The 16,199-nt window shown below is 44.5% G+C and overlaps 1 protein-coding gene and 2 long non-coding RNA genes across 3 annotated transcripts; 1 reads left to right on the forward strand and 2 right to left on the reverse strand.

Annotated features, from left to right (window-relative positions):
• The first annotated feature begins 5,207 nt into the window (after positions 1 to 5,207).
• LOC127769269 (wall-associated receptor kinase 5-like) lies at positions 5,208 to 9,395 on the forward strand. The gene is made up of 5 exons (XM_052294805.1): positions 5,208 to 6,220; positions 6,410 to 6,565; positions 7,094 to 7,120; positions 7,327 to 7,485; positions 7,993 to 9,395. Exons 1-5 carry the CDS (start codon positions 5,230 to 5,232, stop codon positions 9,210 to 9,212), a joined length of 2,553 nt encoding a protein of 850 aa, XP_052150765.1. The 5' UTR covers positions 5,208 to 5,229; the 3' UTR covers positions 9,213 to 9,395.
• LOC127769270 (uncharacterized) lies at positions 5,951 to 9,732 on the reverse strand. The gene is made up of 3 exons (XR_008016749.1): positions 9,524 to 9,732; positions 7,782 to 7,862; positions 5,951 to 6,062 (listed from the first exon to the last, which is right to left on the reverse strand). It is a non-coding gene; the product is annotated as an uncharacterized LOC127769270 (long non-coding RNA).
• A 1,460-nt stretch (positions 9,733 to 11,192) lies between these two features.
• On the reverse strand, positions 11,193 to 12,819 carry LOC127769749 (uncharacterized). Its single transcript, XR_008016842.1, has 4 exons — positions 12,404 to 12,819; positions 11,665 to 11,993; positions 11,498 to 11,575; positions 11,193 to 11,416 (listed from the first exon to the last, which is right to left on the reverse strand). It is a non-coding gene; the product is annotated as an uncharacterized LOC127769749 (long non-coding RNA).
• Between the last annotated feature and the right edge of the window lie 3,380 nt (positions 12,820 to 16,199).

A 16,199-nucleotide genomic window follows, 5' to 3' on the forward strand; every position in this document is an offset into this window, starting at 1 on the left:
AAGGGCAAAGTTGTAAGCCGTCCAAAATCCTATAGCAAGACAAAACATAATTTAATAGAGAAATATCAATCACTAAAGTTGTGCATTTTGTGTTCGAGCTCATTTATTATGATAAGCGGGGAAAATAAACTTTTCCGTCTATCCTCGAACTTGTCCGTGACATAAGGTCATGACATCTTTGTAACACAAGAAGAGGAAATCTAGAGGAAGAGATTTCCTACTCCCATCATCATTTGGGGAGTATGGACCTCTTCTCTTCCTTTTTCCTCTCGTGTCAGATCGGCGTAAAGTTTCGCAAGTAGATTTTGGGCGTGTTTGATTGAGATTGATATAAGTTGATGTGGCTATCGCTACAGCAACACCAACAATAACTAGTATAGCAAATCTATGCTAGGCCTGTTGCTGCGCTGTGGTGTGCCATCGCTGAGGGCACCGAACACCCGCTTTCTCAACTACGGTGCTAGTGGAGTATTGTTATGTGGATCCATTGATAATAGATCCATTAACAATAGCTTAGCATGTTATAAAATGCATACAAATTAATATCCACTCTAGAATTCCTCATATGCCCGTGTTCCAAACAGCTTGTCCTATTGATTTTTTGTGTTTATAGTCCTACAGTTTTGTACGCACCTATTGATCTATTTCTATGTTTTTCGTAAAGCTATGTTTTTCCTATCATGAAGGAGGCTTAATTCATGAAACAAGGGGCTAAAAAGGGAATTCAGCTCTATGTACTTCAGTAGTAGAGGTGGAAGTAACGAGCTGAATCATTGGTGGTAGAGAAAAATACGTGAACGGCATCTATCGTCCAGACCAGATCCGCATACAAGTGCAACCACGCTAAAATTAACTGACACAGGCTTTTCTGCCTCTCCTGGCTCCCCCCTGCTGGCCCTGCCTCCCTGCGCGAGAACATGCAAGCGTAATGTTTTTGCAACTGATGATCCCCGGATAGCAGCGCAGTGCCACTTATGATGCCGAGACGACAGTGCAATTTGACTGACGCCTACCACACCGCTGCTCTTTAACTTTGTTCAAACTGCAGTGCACAGTGCAGTGTGCTCTCCCTTCTTAATTCACCGAATGGGATGCTCTCTCTCGCACGCAGGCACACACAGTCGATGTGCATGCGTGAGACATGTTTGTCCGGTTGCATGCATTGCTCGCCACTTCGCAGCATCTCCACTGAGATGCCGTCTCGAGCGTATCATGTCTATCTGTAAACTGCTGCTCCCCCAGACCACCAGCACCACCACGCCGGCCGTCGTCGTCTGTGCGTGCATGCATGCACACCTCTCAAGGCACATATACGCACCGGCATCGCGGCCGCGTACGTACTCAATGGGGGCACGTGATGAACTGACGAGCACTGGACTGGTATTATTCCTCCCAATTGAATCGTTCATCAGAGAGCTCTCACTGCTTCTTGCACTCCCATGTGCATAGCAGCTATAGCTAGCCGGAAGATGTGCAGATGAATTCATGAACTTGAACGTGCAAGTGCAATTGTGCAAGTGTGTGAGCATATCATGCGTGTGTGGGCTTCAGTAGAAAATCGCAGAAGGCTCAACAGTTTGCTCGTTTTAATTTGAAACGGCGATCGGTGACTGTGTGCACGCAATCATATACTGAGAATTCTGAGACGATATGTGCGAACCTGCAGGCGAGGTGCCACGTGAAATCGCTTCCACCAAACTCGGCCATGTCGATGTCTCATGAAAGCTAAAGCTGGGTGCCTCATAGCGAATCTTTGACCACGTGCAATTCGCACAGACTCAGTAATATTCTCAGCAATACGCTCAGAGACAGGAAAGCCAGGAAACCGCAGAAGCATCGTCGCAATAGTTCCACAACAGAGCTCCACGAGTAGTATTCCAATGACAGCTTAGGCCTGGTTTAATTACCTAAATTTTTTTTTCAAAAACATCGCATCGAATATTTGGACACATACATATAAATCATTAAATATAGATTAAAAAATTAATTACACAGTTAAGGGGAAATCACGAGACGAATCTTTTGAGCCTAATTAGTTCATGATTATCCATAAGTTACAATAATACGCATATACTAAAGATGGATTAATTAGGCTCAAAAATTCATCTTGCGGTTTTCAGACGAGTTATAAAATTAGTTTTTTTATTCGTGTCCGAAAATCTCTTCCAACATTCGATTTGACACCTATTTTTTCTGGCGAACTAAACATGCCTTAATAGAAGCCACAAATTCCAGTTCAAATCCATCTTTTCCTCCGCTAGAGACGACGAAGACCAGGGTTTAAGTTCTCGATTTCGAAGTAAAAAAAGTTTCTTATCGGTTTATTGAAATACGACAAAAACCGATGAATTTGATCAACTCCGTACAAAAGCGGCTCCTATCTATCGGTTTTCATAAATCGAGACCTAACGGCTTCACCAAAATAGATCGATTTTTGTGAAATTCCATCGGTTCTACAAACCTTGCGACGAACTCATCCTTATGCTACGGCGGCAGCGGCGGTGGCGTGCTGGGGGGCAAACGTTCTCACGAGGAAGAAAGGTCGGACAGACACGGGAAAAATGCGCGATTTCCAGCCGTTCGATGGGTTGACGGCGCGATCTATTTCACCTGGGCCGGAAACAGGTGCGCGAGGGATGTGCGGCCCGTTATAGTTGGGCTGAAACGGGAGCGCGACTAATGTGCGGGCCGTCATGGTCGGCCTTATCACCTTCTCGGGAGATTGATCAAACTGTCCAGCTTCCCAAAACTGGAAGAAGATAGTGCACCGTGGAAACCTGCCAAAAAGCAGCAGCGAATGGATCTGTGCAGTGCTGGTGCATGGTTGCTTCATGCCCTCATCACATTCACATCACAGTCTGTTCATGTTTCACTAAACAGTTAATGATCCCCCGGAGAAAAAAAAGGCACTTTAACGAGACGACGACGACGACTACAAAGTGAAAGAAGTGGCGCATCACGGCGGCATGGCCTTTCGAAAGGATCGTGCAATATTTACTCCTATACGCTACAATACAGTGTCCTCGGGTCGTCGCATGGTCACTAAGCTAAGAGATAGCGGTCGTCGTATGGAGCTCTAGTGGAAAACGACCCGCGTATAATGAAGAGAGCGACCTCAAATTGTTTCCAACTTTAAGTGCCATATTGTTTATCAGTTTTTGCCTGTTAGTCTGGGTAGTGGTGTTCTCGTGCATTCATCCTTGCGCATTGAGCAATTGATCTGCACCAAGCCACCAACGAGGTTCTTCCACCGTATTTTTTTAAAGACAATGGGGGTCTTTATCTTAACAGGCTGTGTACCAATATGGCATTTCATATGTTCCTTTTTTTTTCTTTTTGCTAAACTAGTGATGATGCTACTTCTTCTGTCCCAGGATGTTAAACATTTTTAATATTGATAAAAGTATTAAGAAAATAGGTGAAAATGATTGGACGAAGTGAGTGCAGGCAGTGGCGGAGCCAGGATTTTATACCTGTGGGGTCAATTACTAGTGGTTTATATTTAAGTGGGGTCATTTCTCTATTTTTTTTGGATTTATACATGAAAATTAAGGTTTATAGGGTGTTTTTCAAAAAGCTATGGGGTCAGCCGACCCAACAGAAATGGTCTAAATCCGCCACTGAGTGCAAGGGCGGCGGGGTCTCGAGCCTCCACTACTAACATAGGAGCCTCACGAAGCCCCCACTAAAATTTTATGTTTTAAGTAGATGGGAAGGGGGCTATAGCTTTGTCTAGATTCTTCAAACCCTCCTGTTATTGAGTGGGATGGTTGTGATTGGTTGATAGAAAGATGTAAGTGAAAGGGCGGCGGGGTCTCGAGCCTCCACTACTAACATAGGAGCCTCACGAAGCCCCCACTAAAATTTTATGTTTTAAGTAGATGGGAAGGGGGCTATAGCTTTGTCTAGATTCTTCACACCCTCCTGTTATTGAGTGGGATGGTTGTGATTGGTTGATAGAAAGATGTAAGTGAAGAAATAGCTTCATTTTGAAACAAAGTACCTTGCTAAAATAATTATATTTTGAGACAGAGATATACTACTTATGTCTCGAAATGTAGCAACTTTTAGCTATATATTTTTGTCAGAAGTTGTTATGACTTTGGAACGGATGTAGGCCCCATTTTATTTAGATCAAGACACCGATTTTACCTCGATTTTTTATATCACGTTTTTAAACTGCTAAACGATGTATTTTACACGAAAACTTTCTGTTAGATAAATTCGTTTTCAAGTTTCGAATAATTAAAACTCAACTAATAACTCCCTCCATCCCACGAAGACTCCATTTTTTAGTTTTTGGATACAACATTTGACTCATCGTCTTTTTTTTAAAAAAATATATGTTTAGTAGTTTTCTCGTTACTAGATAAAACATGAATATGCCCTCTGTCACAAAATACAAGCATTTTTAGATTTTGACAAAGTCTTCGAGATGCTACTTGATCAATAATATCTATAAAAGAAAAAAGTTCTAAATAAAAAAAAGTTGCATATTATGATAGTTGTTTAATGATAATTCTATTAGCAATCAATAGTCAAAATTAAAAATGTTTGACTTGACAGTAATCTAGAAATTATTATATTTTTGGTACGGAGGAACTAGTACTTTATGTGTGGCTAACTTTTTTTAAAAAAATTTTCATAAATTTTTCAAATAAGACGAATGGCCAAACATTGTACATAAAAAAAAATTTCATAAAATTTTCAAATAAGACAAATGGCCAAACATTATACACAGAAACAAAAAAATTAAAGTTTTTGTTCGACAGAGGGAGTATACCCTAATAGGGAGGCTCTTGTAACCACTAATACAGGCTCTTTCGCATTATCATCTTATTGTTTGAATCATCCTAATAAATACAATGCATGTATCCAATAGAATTAGAGATTCTAAGAGTGAAGAATTTAAATAATAATAATAATAAGTAATTTTAAGGATGCTAGTTAATTGCATGTATACATTGTATTATGGAACATCTGGAAAAAAATTAATTGGGGGGAGTAAAAGTTTTTTCAGTCTCATGAGAATACATAAAAGTTCCAGGTTAATCTGAGAAACAATTAAAAATTTAAAACCAACATGTAGCCAGTAGCCGCAAGAGAATTAGCACGCTTTCGGCGACAATGACCCCTTCACAGTTCACACTCCCGACATAGTTTCTCTCGGCGCTCGTCTATGCTGTATGCACCACCGAGAAGGAGAACAGCAAGCAAAGGCGCGACGACATGCCGTGCAGAAGAGCAAGCACACCAGCCGCTTCAGCTGCAGCTGGTCCTGCTGTGGCTGCATGGCCTCTCACCCCACTGGTGCTGGCGCTCGCCGTCTTCTCGGCGATGCCTCACGTCACGCTCTCCCGGGGACGGGAGAATCGGTGGCCGCCTCTAGAGGTAAACTCGCAGCTGAAGACGAAGAACCTGTCGTGCGACGAAGTCCCTTATCCCTTCGGCTTAAAAGGCAAATCTGCCCCTGGCTTCCGGGTAACATGCCGGAAAAACGACAGTGCTGCCATGCTCCGCATTGGCCATCAAAAATTTCGAATCGATCAGGTGTCTTCGCAGGAAGGTTTCGTCGTCATATTTGCAGGCCCCATCTACCGGTTGTGCTACGATCGCAACGGCCGGCCGGCCGTGGGGAGCACCGGAATCGGGCCGACGAATTTGACGGACACGCCGTTCTTCTTCTCCGAGCGCAACACGCTCGTCGCCACCGGCTGCTACTCCAACTTTACTGCTACCTTCACCAGCTCGCTACACAATCTAAGCTTCTCTGCTAGCGGCCACTGCGAAACCAACTGCAGCGGAAACTCTGATGGCTCGTGCCCCGGGACGACCTGCTGCGAGGCCGTCGACATGCCGACGGACAGCTCGCAGGAGCTCACCTTCGAGTTCAACAAGACATCGGCGAGCGTGGCCGGCACCTGCAGCGCAGCCTTCATCCTCTACCAAGAAGAGCAGATCTTCAGAGTCAACGGTGACAGCAAGCCAATGCATCTGGAAGACGTTCTGGTGCCTTTGGGTGAGCGAAGGATGGTCTTGGACTGGGTGATTGAGCGCGCCACCTGTGAACAAGCCCGGAACAACAGCTTCAAGAAACACTATTACTGCAACAACGTGAGCTCATGCATGGACAAGTTCAGGGGAGCGGGCTACGTGTGCAGATGCAAAGCAGGGTACGACCAACACGAAGGGAATCCATATGAGGCAGGCGGCTGCCAAGGTAAATAGTTACTTCAAAAAACACAGTGATCTAGTACTAAATAATATGCACTAGCTAGTGAAAACAGTTTGTTAAAGTTTCTTTCTGTTTGTATCATGGCAGAATTCAATTACCATAGAACTTAACTAACTGCTATGAATAGAACTGTATTTTTCTGCTTTCTCAATGTGGCTCACACTATTTATGAAGATATCGACGAATGCCGGTCTCTCATTTACAACAACTGTAGCGTACTGAAATTCTGTCATAACACTCCCGGAGGATATACTTGCTCTTGCCCCAATAATATGACTGGCGATGGCTACAGGACAGGGACAGGGTGCATTGACTCCCCTCTGCCATCCGGTAAAATACATGCCATATATTTTTTTCGACTGCTTTTATTAGATAATGGAATATTTTTTAATTGCATAAAATCCTACTTATTCTAGAAATTCTGTTCAATCACCATATTAATCACCATGTGTTATTTCTAGACCAATTTCGAGATAAGTTGGAAAACTCAAAAAAAAAAAAGAAGCTTTTAAAGGGTTTTCCTGGGTGCTTTTATGTTTGATTGGATGAGAAAAGATGAAAGGTCTAAATTGATTCTACTACCAATAAATACCACAGTAAGAATTTTGTTCCTTTTAACGTGACTATGCATGAACTTAGGGATTGCCTGGGTGATTGGAGCTTTGTTCCCTTTTTACTTAAAGAAATGTCAATATGAATTGATATATTTCTTCCGGTTGAAACGCTAAAAAGATATTGTATGCATCTCGTATGGCTGGATTACGCTGTAATATTTCTTCTCTAAAAAAATTCTGCAATAGTTAGTCGTAATAATGCGCGATGATCTGACCAAGAGCATATATTCTCTCTCTCATGCAGGCGACCCTACCCACAACCAACCGCAAGGTATCATAAAACAAAGTGCAGTTTGTTCACCACACACAAGAGCATTTTAAGTGCAGTCTTTCTAATCAGGAAATTATTATTCGTTCAATGTACCGGGAGGACGTCCAAGAAATCTTGTTTACAACATCTAATAATGAACCAGTAGCGGCCTAATCATTTTTCATTTGGAAAACATCTACTAATTGCATGCAGTTTACTATTATTAGGCCTAGATGTGTGCAGAGAAAAGAACCCTTGCACGTACTCAAAATCCTGCAAGGATGAGCAAGGAGTTATTTCGTGTGTTTGCCCGAAAGGCATGATCGGCGATGGCCAGAAGAACGGGAGTGGCTGCAAAAAGCAGTTTCCTTTATATACCGCTTTGGGTAAATATGCTCAACACCCGGCATTCCACATCAGATCATTCATTTTCTCTCTTTTATTTTTAATTCCTCTGCTATTAATACAGTTGATAAAAATATCTCCCATACAGAACTGCTAATCTACAGTATATAGCCGCTAATGATTACCTCATTACTAACATGAATGATTGAACAACATATAGATATGACCAGTGTATTGACTGTATTCATGATTAATGATTCAGTTGAGCTAGCAAAACTAGATTAGACATAGCTAATGACGATAAACATTAAAAATGTGTTAAGGCTGTAAAAAATACCTCAATATTGTTTCTGGACGAAAGAATTGAAGTCGGAACTCATAAATAAACCGGCACCATGCACAAATCACAATTTACAATCTGCAGACAAATAGTCGTTCGGTCAAAGCCTCCTAATATTAATTGCAATTTTATAGGAGTACTTCTTTTTACTTCCACAAGATATCATTAAGAAATAAGACTAACACAAGTTGTGAATATTCTCATCCAGTGTCCGCAGGTGTAGGTCTTTTACTTATGGCCACGTTAGCTACAGTGTTGATGTGCTATTACTGGACAATGAAGAAAAGAAAGGTGGCAAGAAACAGAGCTGAGTTATTCAGGAAGAATGGAGGATTGCTACTGCAGCAAAGATTTTCGATGATGACATCTCAAGGTGAGGATTCATCAGCAAAGATATTTAGTGCGGAAGAACTCAAGGATGCCACTGACAACTATAGTGAGAGTCGGATCCTTGGTCGAGGTGGAAGTGGGATGGTTTACAAGGGTATCCTTCCGAATAATACCATGGTTGCCATAAAGAAGTCCATCTTGTTTGATGAAAGTCAGGTGGAGCAATTTGCCAATGAGATTACCATCTTATCGCAGATTGATCACCCAAATGTTGTCAAGCTTTTGGGTTGCTGTCTAGAGACAAAAGTTCCGTTGTTGGTTTACGAGTTCATACCTAATGGAACACTCTTCCAGCACATCCACAACAGGAGTTCTTTAAGATGGGAAGATTGCTTAAGGATAGCTGAAGAAACAGCCGAAGCACTTGACTATCTGCACTCTACATCTTCTACACCAATCATTCACAGAGACATCAAATCAAGCAACATACTTTTGGATGAGAACTTGATGGCTAAAATATCAGACTTTGGTGCATCAAGATCAGTCCCATTCGATCAAACTCATGTAACAACTCTAATTCAAGGAACAATTGGGTATCTCGATCCTGAATATTTCCAAAGCAGCAAGCTGACAGAGAAGAGTGACGTTTACAGCTTTGGAGTAGTTCTTGCAGAGCTATTGACAAGGCAGAAACCTATTTCTGCAAGCAGGCCGGAGGAATCCTGTAACTTAGCCATGTATATTGTGAATTTATTTAATGAAAGGCGTCTACTACAGGAGATAGAGCCACACATTTTGGCAGAAGCAGGTGAAGAGCAGATACATGCTGTTGCGCAGCTCTCAGTCAGATGCTTAAATTTGAAGGGAGAAGAACGACCAGTTATGAGGGAAGTGGCTTCAGTTCTACATGGGCTAAGAGAGTCGTTTGACGAGGAGCAAATCATCAGAAGAAGCAATGAATCAATACAGATAACTAATGGACAAGACAGTGTACATAGTGAGGCCAGACCAATTCCCAGCTTGCAGTCTTCAGGAGAAATTACCACTGAGTACAGCTTGCCAGCTGAAATACTGCCTTCTTCTTACTTGGCAAGATGATGCTCTTATTACGATACTGTAAAGGAATTTTGTAAATGTTCACTTCCTAATTTTTTTTAGGCAAAAGATATTAGTGCGCACGTCTGTGTTAGGGGATCGGCAAACTGCAGCCCTAGACCTATGAAGGGTGTTTGTCCCTAAAAAAATTGGTTGAGGCCAAGCCTTCCAACTTCCAATCCTCAACCTTTGACCTAACCATCATGTACTAGAAATAGGTGAGTATGAACCAACTTCTTGTCGAGAAGTAAACCTACATGGTTGATGGTTAGGATTAGGAGAGTATAGTCTATGTACCTCATGCTTTGACTTACCTCAATGAGCGTGGCGCGATTGGACTGCTTGGCCGCTGCGGTGTTGGTGATTAGTGGCAACCCCCTCGGGCTTGTAGAGGTCGAATCCATCTTCTCCGCTCGCGTTCTATTGCGTTTTGTTGCTACGGCGGCGGCGGCGGCGGCGGCGGTGATGTGTAGCCGGAACTCACGAGGAGGAAGAAAGGTCGGACAGGTGGGCCCTTGTGAGAATATGCGTTTGATGGGTTGCTGCGAAGCGATCTATCGAGGAAGGTGTGGGCCGTTATAGACTTAAGGTTGGGCCAGAAGCCCATAAGGTGATTGCTGCGAACTGCAGGCCGTGATGGTTCGGCCTTACTACTCAGTGCGATCCCTCGGCCTTGGGCTGGTGGCAACTTCACACAGAGTCGGCAAAGTTTGGAAAAAGTGCACCGGAAGTCCCTGAACTTGTCACCTAGATACGAAAACGTCCTCAAATCGCAAAACCAGATGTACCGGGTCCCTTAACTATATAAAACCGGTCACCCGAGGTCCTTTGGTGGTTTTGACCCCGGTTTTAATCTACGTGGCGGCTGAGTCAGCGTAGGACCCACCTGTCAGCATGCCACGTCATCACTCCCTCTCTCTCTTTCCCCTCCTCTCCCTTTATCCTCTCTCTCTTCACTTTTCTCCAGCACCGCGAAGAACCCCGCCGGCACCGCGCCGCCGCCGCCGTAGCCGCCACCAGCGGCCGCGGGGCGCCTCGTCATCCGGTGCCCCAGCGACCGGCACCGTCGTCTTCGCCGCGCGTAGCAAACTATGCATAAACTAATTAATGGCTGACACAAACTAAACTCCTTTTCTTGTTCAAGAACTCGATGGAACACAGAATGATTATGTACGCCAGTAGCTAGGTCGTAGGCCTGGTGGAGGCGGGACATGTCGTCCTCGGTGGGCTTGGGCGCGAGGAGGCGCAGCGCGTTCCTGATCTCGACGTCGTTGGCGCAGCAGTTCATGGCTCCTGGCGACGAGGCGTCGTTGGCATCGGCGACGGAAATTAACTAGCAAATTAACAATGATCAGGCTGGTTGCTGATCGATTCAAGGATATCGAGGGGGCAACGAGAGAGAGCTAGCGATCGAGGAGGAGTTAATTGAAGGGGTTGTTCAAATGGAGGGCGAGGAGAAGGCAAGCGCCTGCGGCCTCCGCTAGTTTGTCGTGCGGCGTCGAGAGACGTGGAGAGAGGAAATTAACGGTTGAGAGAAGGGTAGCGCGTGCGTCTCTCGATCGAGGGTGGGGGTGGCAAAGGTGCGAGCGAGCTCGAGCGATGGCCGGGGCGACGAGGTGGTGGCGGCGGCTGCGACGCGGGAGCAGGCCGCCGCGCCGGGTCAGATACTTGCACCGGCCGAAAGTAGGGGTGAAAACGGTACGGAAACGGACGGAAACGACCTTTATCGCTTTCGTTTTCATATTTTTTTCGGAATCAGAATCGAAATCGGAAACACCGGAAACGAAAACGGAAACGAATAGTATCGAAACCGAAAACGAAGCGAAAACGAACCGGCGCGGATACGGTAACGAAAATTTATCGGAATACAAAAACCCCTCAAACTGAGCTTCAAACTTTTGTCAAGTCCAATTCGCAAGTCTCAACAGTCAACAATTCATCATAAAACACAAATATATCAAGTCTAATTGTTTAGTCTCAGCAGCAAAAATATATTCTTCTATAACTTAATATAATTTGCATAACAAATATTCTAAAAGAATAAAGCAAAACAGATGGTATAAGCCTATAAGGTATACACAATTCAGGTGCTATACTGCTATCAGCCTATCACTCCAACATTTTCTTCAAACATCCATTGGCGCAATGCCATCCTCATTAGAACATTCCGCTTCTACTGTCTCTGTCTCTTGTTCTGTTCCATTAGCCTTCAAAAAAAATGATAGAGCATTAGTAAAGGTACAAAGTCAGTCACTATATAGACATATGTTAGTGATACAAGCACAAACCAAGGTCAACAAGTCAGAAGTTCCGCTCCAGGTTCTCCATGTCCTTCTCAGTTAAGATAGACCCAACCACATTTCCACCTAAATGTTCATAATCACATATTAACTCAAAAATTTGAATATGGACCAGTAAAAGCATTAAAAAATGTGTACAAACAGCTGAATATTACCTTTTCTTGATGCTGCAGTCCAATCTTTGGTGTAAATCAGAGCTTGCACAATTTCAGGGTCTAGGCTACTACGGAATGGATCAATAACATGGCCGCCGGCACTGAATGCAGATTCTGAACTACACTTCTTTGCTTTCTTTGCTGGAGGGACATTTGCATCCTCAGTAGTTTCCTGTGTCAAATCAACTTCTACTCTTGCTGCTGCAACCACATTTGTGGTAGGATCTCCTACATTTGCAAGAGTTGGTTGTGATGCTCGCAAAGCTACAATGCCCGCATTGCATATACTTGCACTGCTGCTACTTGCATGTGATGATTCCATCACAAATCTGCAGCATAAAAGAAATCAAATCAATGGTTTAGGCTCAAGACCACAGTCTGTCCTTAGCTGGACATAGTAGCAAGTAAAATTTTTCAGCTGCACTTGTATTATTCCCCACAAACTAAGCAGTATTTCTATAATTGGAGTGCTTGGCAAATGGCAATAGAGCATATTAATAACTTCTACTAAATTATAGAACAAAAATAAAATCCAGAAGCAAGAAGGCATAAACATATAAAGAAAAGAAAACCTACACAGTATCCAAGCTCCCTACATAGAACGTAATATTACCAAGCTCCTTAGTACAAAGAAAATAAAAGACATCAATCATTCAACATTCACTCAAATATATAGAGCCTACACAGTAACACTAACACAGAGTGACAGAGGTGGAGGTTAAGGAATGAGGAATAACACCTGCTGCTACTGGTTGCTCAGATGCTGCCGCTGGGCTGCTGGCTACTGCGAGGTGAGGAGTCGTCGGCGTTGGTGGCGGTGAGGAAGAGACTGCAATGGGGCTTGAGGTGTCGTCGGGTCGTCGTCGGTGGTGGTGGCGGCGGTGAAACGGCGAGACGCGGCGGGACGGCGCCGTGAGATGGCGGGGACCGAGCCAGCCGGCAGAGGTGCGAGATGGTGGCGGCGGTCGGCGGCGAAACGGCGAAGAGCGAGGGCGAGGACGGCGGGGGCCAGGCGACCAGCGGTAGGCGGTGGCGCGGGCGGTGGGCGCGGGGGGCGCGCCGCGATGCCGCGATCTGGACGCCACAGCCGCCGCTCCGGCGCTCCGCCTCCAACTCGCAAGTCGCGTCTCACTGTCTCTCTCCTCTAGGGTTAGCCAGTTAGGGTAGATACCGCCACGATTTGGGTTGGGCTGGGAAGTTAGGGATGAATTATGGACTATTGAATCTATGGGCTTTTTTAACTTCGGAAATTCTAACATTTTTTCTGGAATATTTCCGATCGTTTCCGGGTTCCGACGAAAACTGCTATTATCATATTCGATTCCGTTTCCGAGAAAATATTTCCGTTTTCGATTCCGATTCCGAGAAATTCCGAAAAAATTCCGACCGGCCGATTCCGTTTCCGAAAACATGACCGGAATCCAGAAAAATTCTGTACCGTTTTCACCCCTAGCCGAAAGGCTGCGGCGGCGGGGGACGTGGAGAGGAGGACAGCGCGATTCGAGGAGATGCTGCACGTGCCATTCGAGGAGCGGGACCGCGTCCAACGGTGACGCGGTTCGAGGAGATGCTGGTCGCCGCGCGCGCCATGCTCAAGGACCCGCCGCCTCCGTCTTCGATAGGGCGACGCCAACGCCAGCCTCCCCGCACCTCGCCGGCACCGACAAGCCGACACCGACGCCGGCCTCCCCGCCGCGGCGCTGGCCTCCCGCATGCGCCGTGCTCAAGAAGCCGCCTCCGAGGTCACAGCCTCCGCCTCCGAGATGCGGCTGGAGCAGCAGCCGACGGCGGAGAGAGAAGGATAAGAGAGGGGCGGCAGCGAGGTCACATCCTCCTCTCTCCCCTCCCTCTTCCTCCAGATCCGCTCGGCGCCGTTGACGAGCGCGACAGGCGGCGGATTGGGCGGCATCTCGGCGAGCTCGTCATGGGCGGCAGCACGCGACAAGGGTCCGTGTCGGCCTCACCGGCGACGCGCGCGACTGATTCACCGAGGTGGATCTAGGCCGCCGACCCATGCCTCTGTCGGTGGCGGCGATGAGGTTTGGGAAACGACGAGTGGGAGAGAAGAGAGGGAGAGAGATAGCGTTGATGTGGCATGCTGACAGGTGGGGCCCACGTAGGTCCCACGCTGACTCAGCCGCCACATAGACTAAAACCGGGGTTAAAACCACCGAAGGACCTTGGGTGACCGGTTTTGTATAGTTAAGGGACCCTGTATATCTGGTTTTGCGGTTTGAGGATGTTTTCGTATCTCGGTGACAAGTTCAGAGACCTTCGGTGCATTTTTTCCGCAAAGTTTCCTTCTTGTATATATGGCCTTAGATTCTCAAGCTCATATGGCCATCATCAATTCAGGTACGGCACATGCAACGCAACACAGAGGCTTCACGAGTAAATTTACACGGAGGAAACCGTGGAGGGACGCACTCGAGATGGGGAGACGAGGGGAACCAGATTAGCCTTAATGTTGACAGCGGCACGCACGCACCTTTTAATGTTGACAGCGTTTTATGCTAAGTTGCTATCTGCTCGCAGTAGCCTTTTTAAAAAATAAAGCTCAAGCCTTAGCATTGGCCACCACATACAAGAGCGCTACCATCTGTTCGATCCAAGTGACGTGAAAGCAAAAGAGCAATGACCAGTGTAACAGGGGCGCTACCAAATACTTTCATCTTCCTAAAATGTAAGAAACACATCTCAGTACTATGAATCTGGTTTATCTAAAATCCCTTATATTTTGAAACATATCATTTATATTTTGGGACTTTTACGAGGGAACAACGATTGCAAACTGAAACAAAGGCGAATCATAGCTTTCGAGATTTTTTACCTTTTGTCCTTTTGAAAACTTATTTGTTATTTTACAAATAGATTTATAAAAAAGATTATTCTAAAAATATACCCTATTCACGGTGCCGGTATTATTGGCGTCATGGTTCAACATGACAGCATCAATAACATTGATGTTGTTGTCCTCTCCCCCTGGAAGCTAAGTAATTGTATGAAGGGGTTCAGCGTCACCGACACCGACGCCAAGGATTTATTTGAAAAAAAAATGACCTCATAATAAAAATATTAATAAATAGGTCCTTGACGTAAGTGTCATTGGAATAGAAAACCTATTTGTAATTTGTAATAAAAATATTAACATTTTAGTCATTTTTATTTTTTTTTACAAATTGCTCCACAGCACCATTGTCATTGGAGTCAACCCCTTCACATAGCAGCTTAGCTTTCGCGAGGGGCGAGGGGGTGACACTAATATTATTAGCGCTGTCATATTTGACCATAACACCGACGCTAGCGCCGCGAAAAGGGTCTATTTCTTAAGTAGGTTTTTCCAATGATTTATTTATAAAACAAATTTTTAGATGCTTGTTGGTATTTCTTAATGACATTACTAGAAATATAATTCCCAGCAATGGCGCAGAAATACTCCTAGTATATTATGGTTACAGAGTTCATCCACAAGCGCACGGATATACCATTGTAGTATTTCACCCGAGAGTATTTCAAGGGTATCGTATTTATTTTATCCCGTGGGAAGATCATGTAGAGAGAACATTGACTAATAATTTATATATTACTTGTAATAATCATATTCTAAGCAGGAGTTAAACATAATCCAAGGGTAGAGTGACACACAAGCATTACTACTCATTCTCATAATAAATCTTCTAAGCTAAGTGGAAAGAAAAGAGAAAGAAAATCTATTCCTATACTTTTAATATATATAGTATACATACATTCTAGTTAACTGATATACTAACTAATACCCTCTATCCGATGCCTTCCTGGTACTTCGAGAAGCCATTCCTGACTGCCGAGTTCCTTACGACAGCCCGTCATGACCATACAACCGGGGCTAAATACGGAGGAATACCCTCCCCAGGGAATTAACTTAGGATTATATACCGGCGCGGAGAAATACTCGTACTGAGCTGTCACCATCAGCGGCCCACCTCTCATCCGCAATATATAACCCCAAATAATGATATCCCGTAATCTAGACACCACGTCTAAACTACCAGATGCTACTCTAATATCATCATCATGACATAGAGTAATTGCATAAGCAAACATTATACCCGCACTAAAGCATCTCCCAGATAAGCTAGCCATATATTCAGTATAACTTGAACATAATGTAAAGTAGGTATTCATATACTCGGAAAGTATTTCAATACCATAAATGTATTTAGAAGAGTATTCTAATAAAAGTACAAAGCTTACAAAAGATGAAAGGAAAGCTGCTAGAGCCATACCCGAACTCTTCTGAAGGCTTCCGGACTCCTGATTTCTACTCTATTCCTATTCCACCAGCTAGATACTACTAAACTAAACTTGAGAGAAATGAGAGAGCTATTGCTTGAGGTGTGTGTTGAAGTGAAGAGAGTGAGCTCCTTATATAGAGGTAGTTATGACGGTTGTGGAAGAGGAATTGTCCGAAGTACCCTGCAACCGCCATCTGGAGAAGATCTGAAGTGTCCCTGACAAACCCCACATCCAACGGTGGAGAAAGGTTCGGCCGAACC

Source organism: Oryza glaberrima, chromosome 4, assembly GCF_000147395.1.
Source record: "Oryza glaberrima chromosome 4, OglaRS2, whole genome shotgun sequence".
NCBI classification, from domain to species: domain Eukaryota; kingdom Viridiplantae; phylum Streptophyta; class Magnoliopsida; order Poales; family Poaceae; genus Oryza; species Oryza glaberrima.

What these genes read in the sequence shown, in the direction of transcription:
- LOC127769269 (XM_052294805.1), top strand. Translation starts at nt 5,230, where the DNA reads ATGCCGTGCAGAAGAGCAAGCACACCAGCCGCTTCAGCTGCAGCTGGT. An exon ending in TGACTCCCCTCTGCCATCCG is followed by an intron (nt 6,566 to 7,093) that starts GTAAAATACATG and finishes TCTCTCATGCAG; the next exon opens with GCGACCCTACCCACAACCAA. An exon ending in TACCCACAACCAACCGCAAG is followed by an intron (nt 7,121 to 7,326) that starts GTATCATAAAAC and finishes TACTATTATTAG; the next exon opens with GCCTAGATGTGTGCAGAGAA.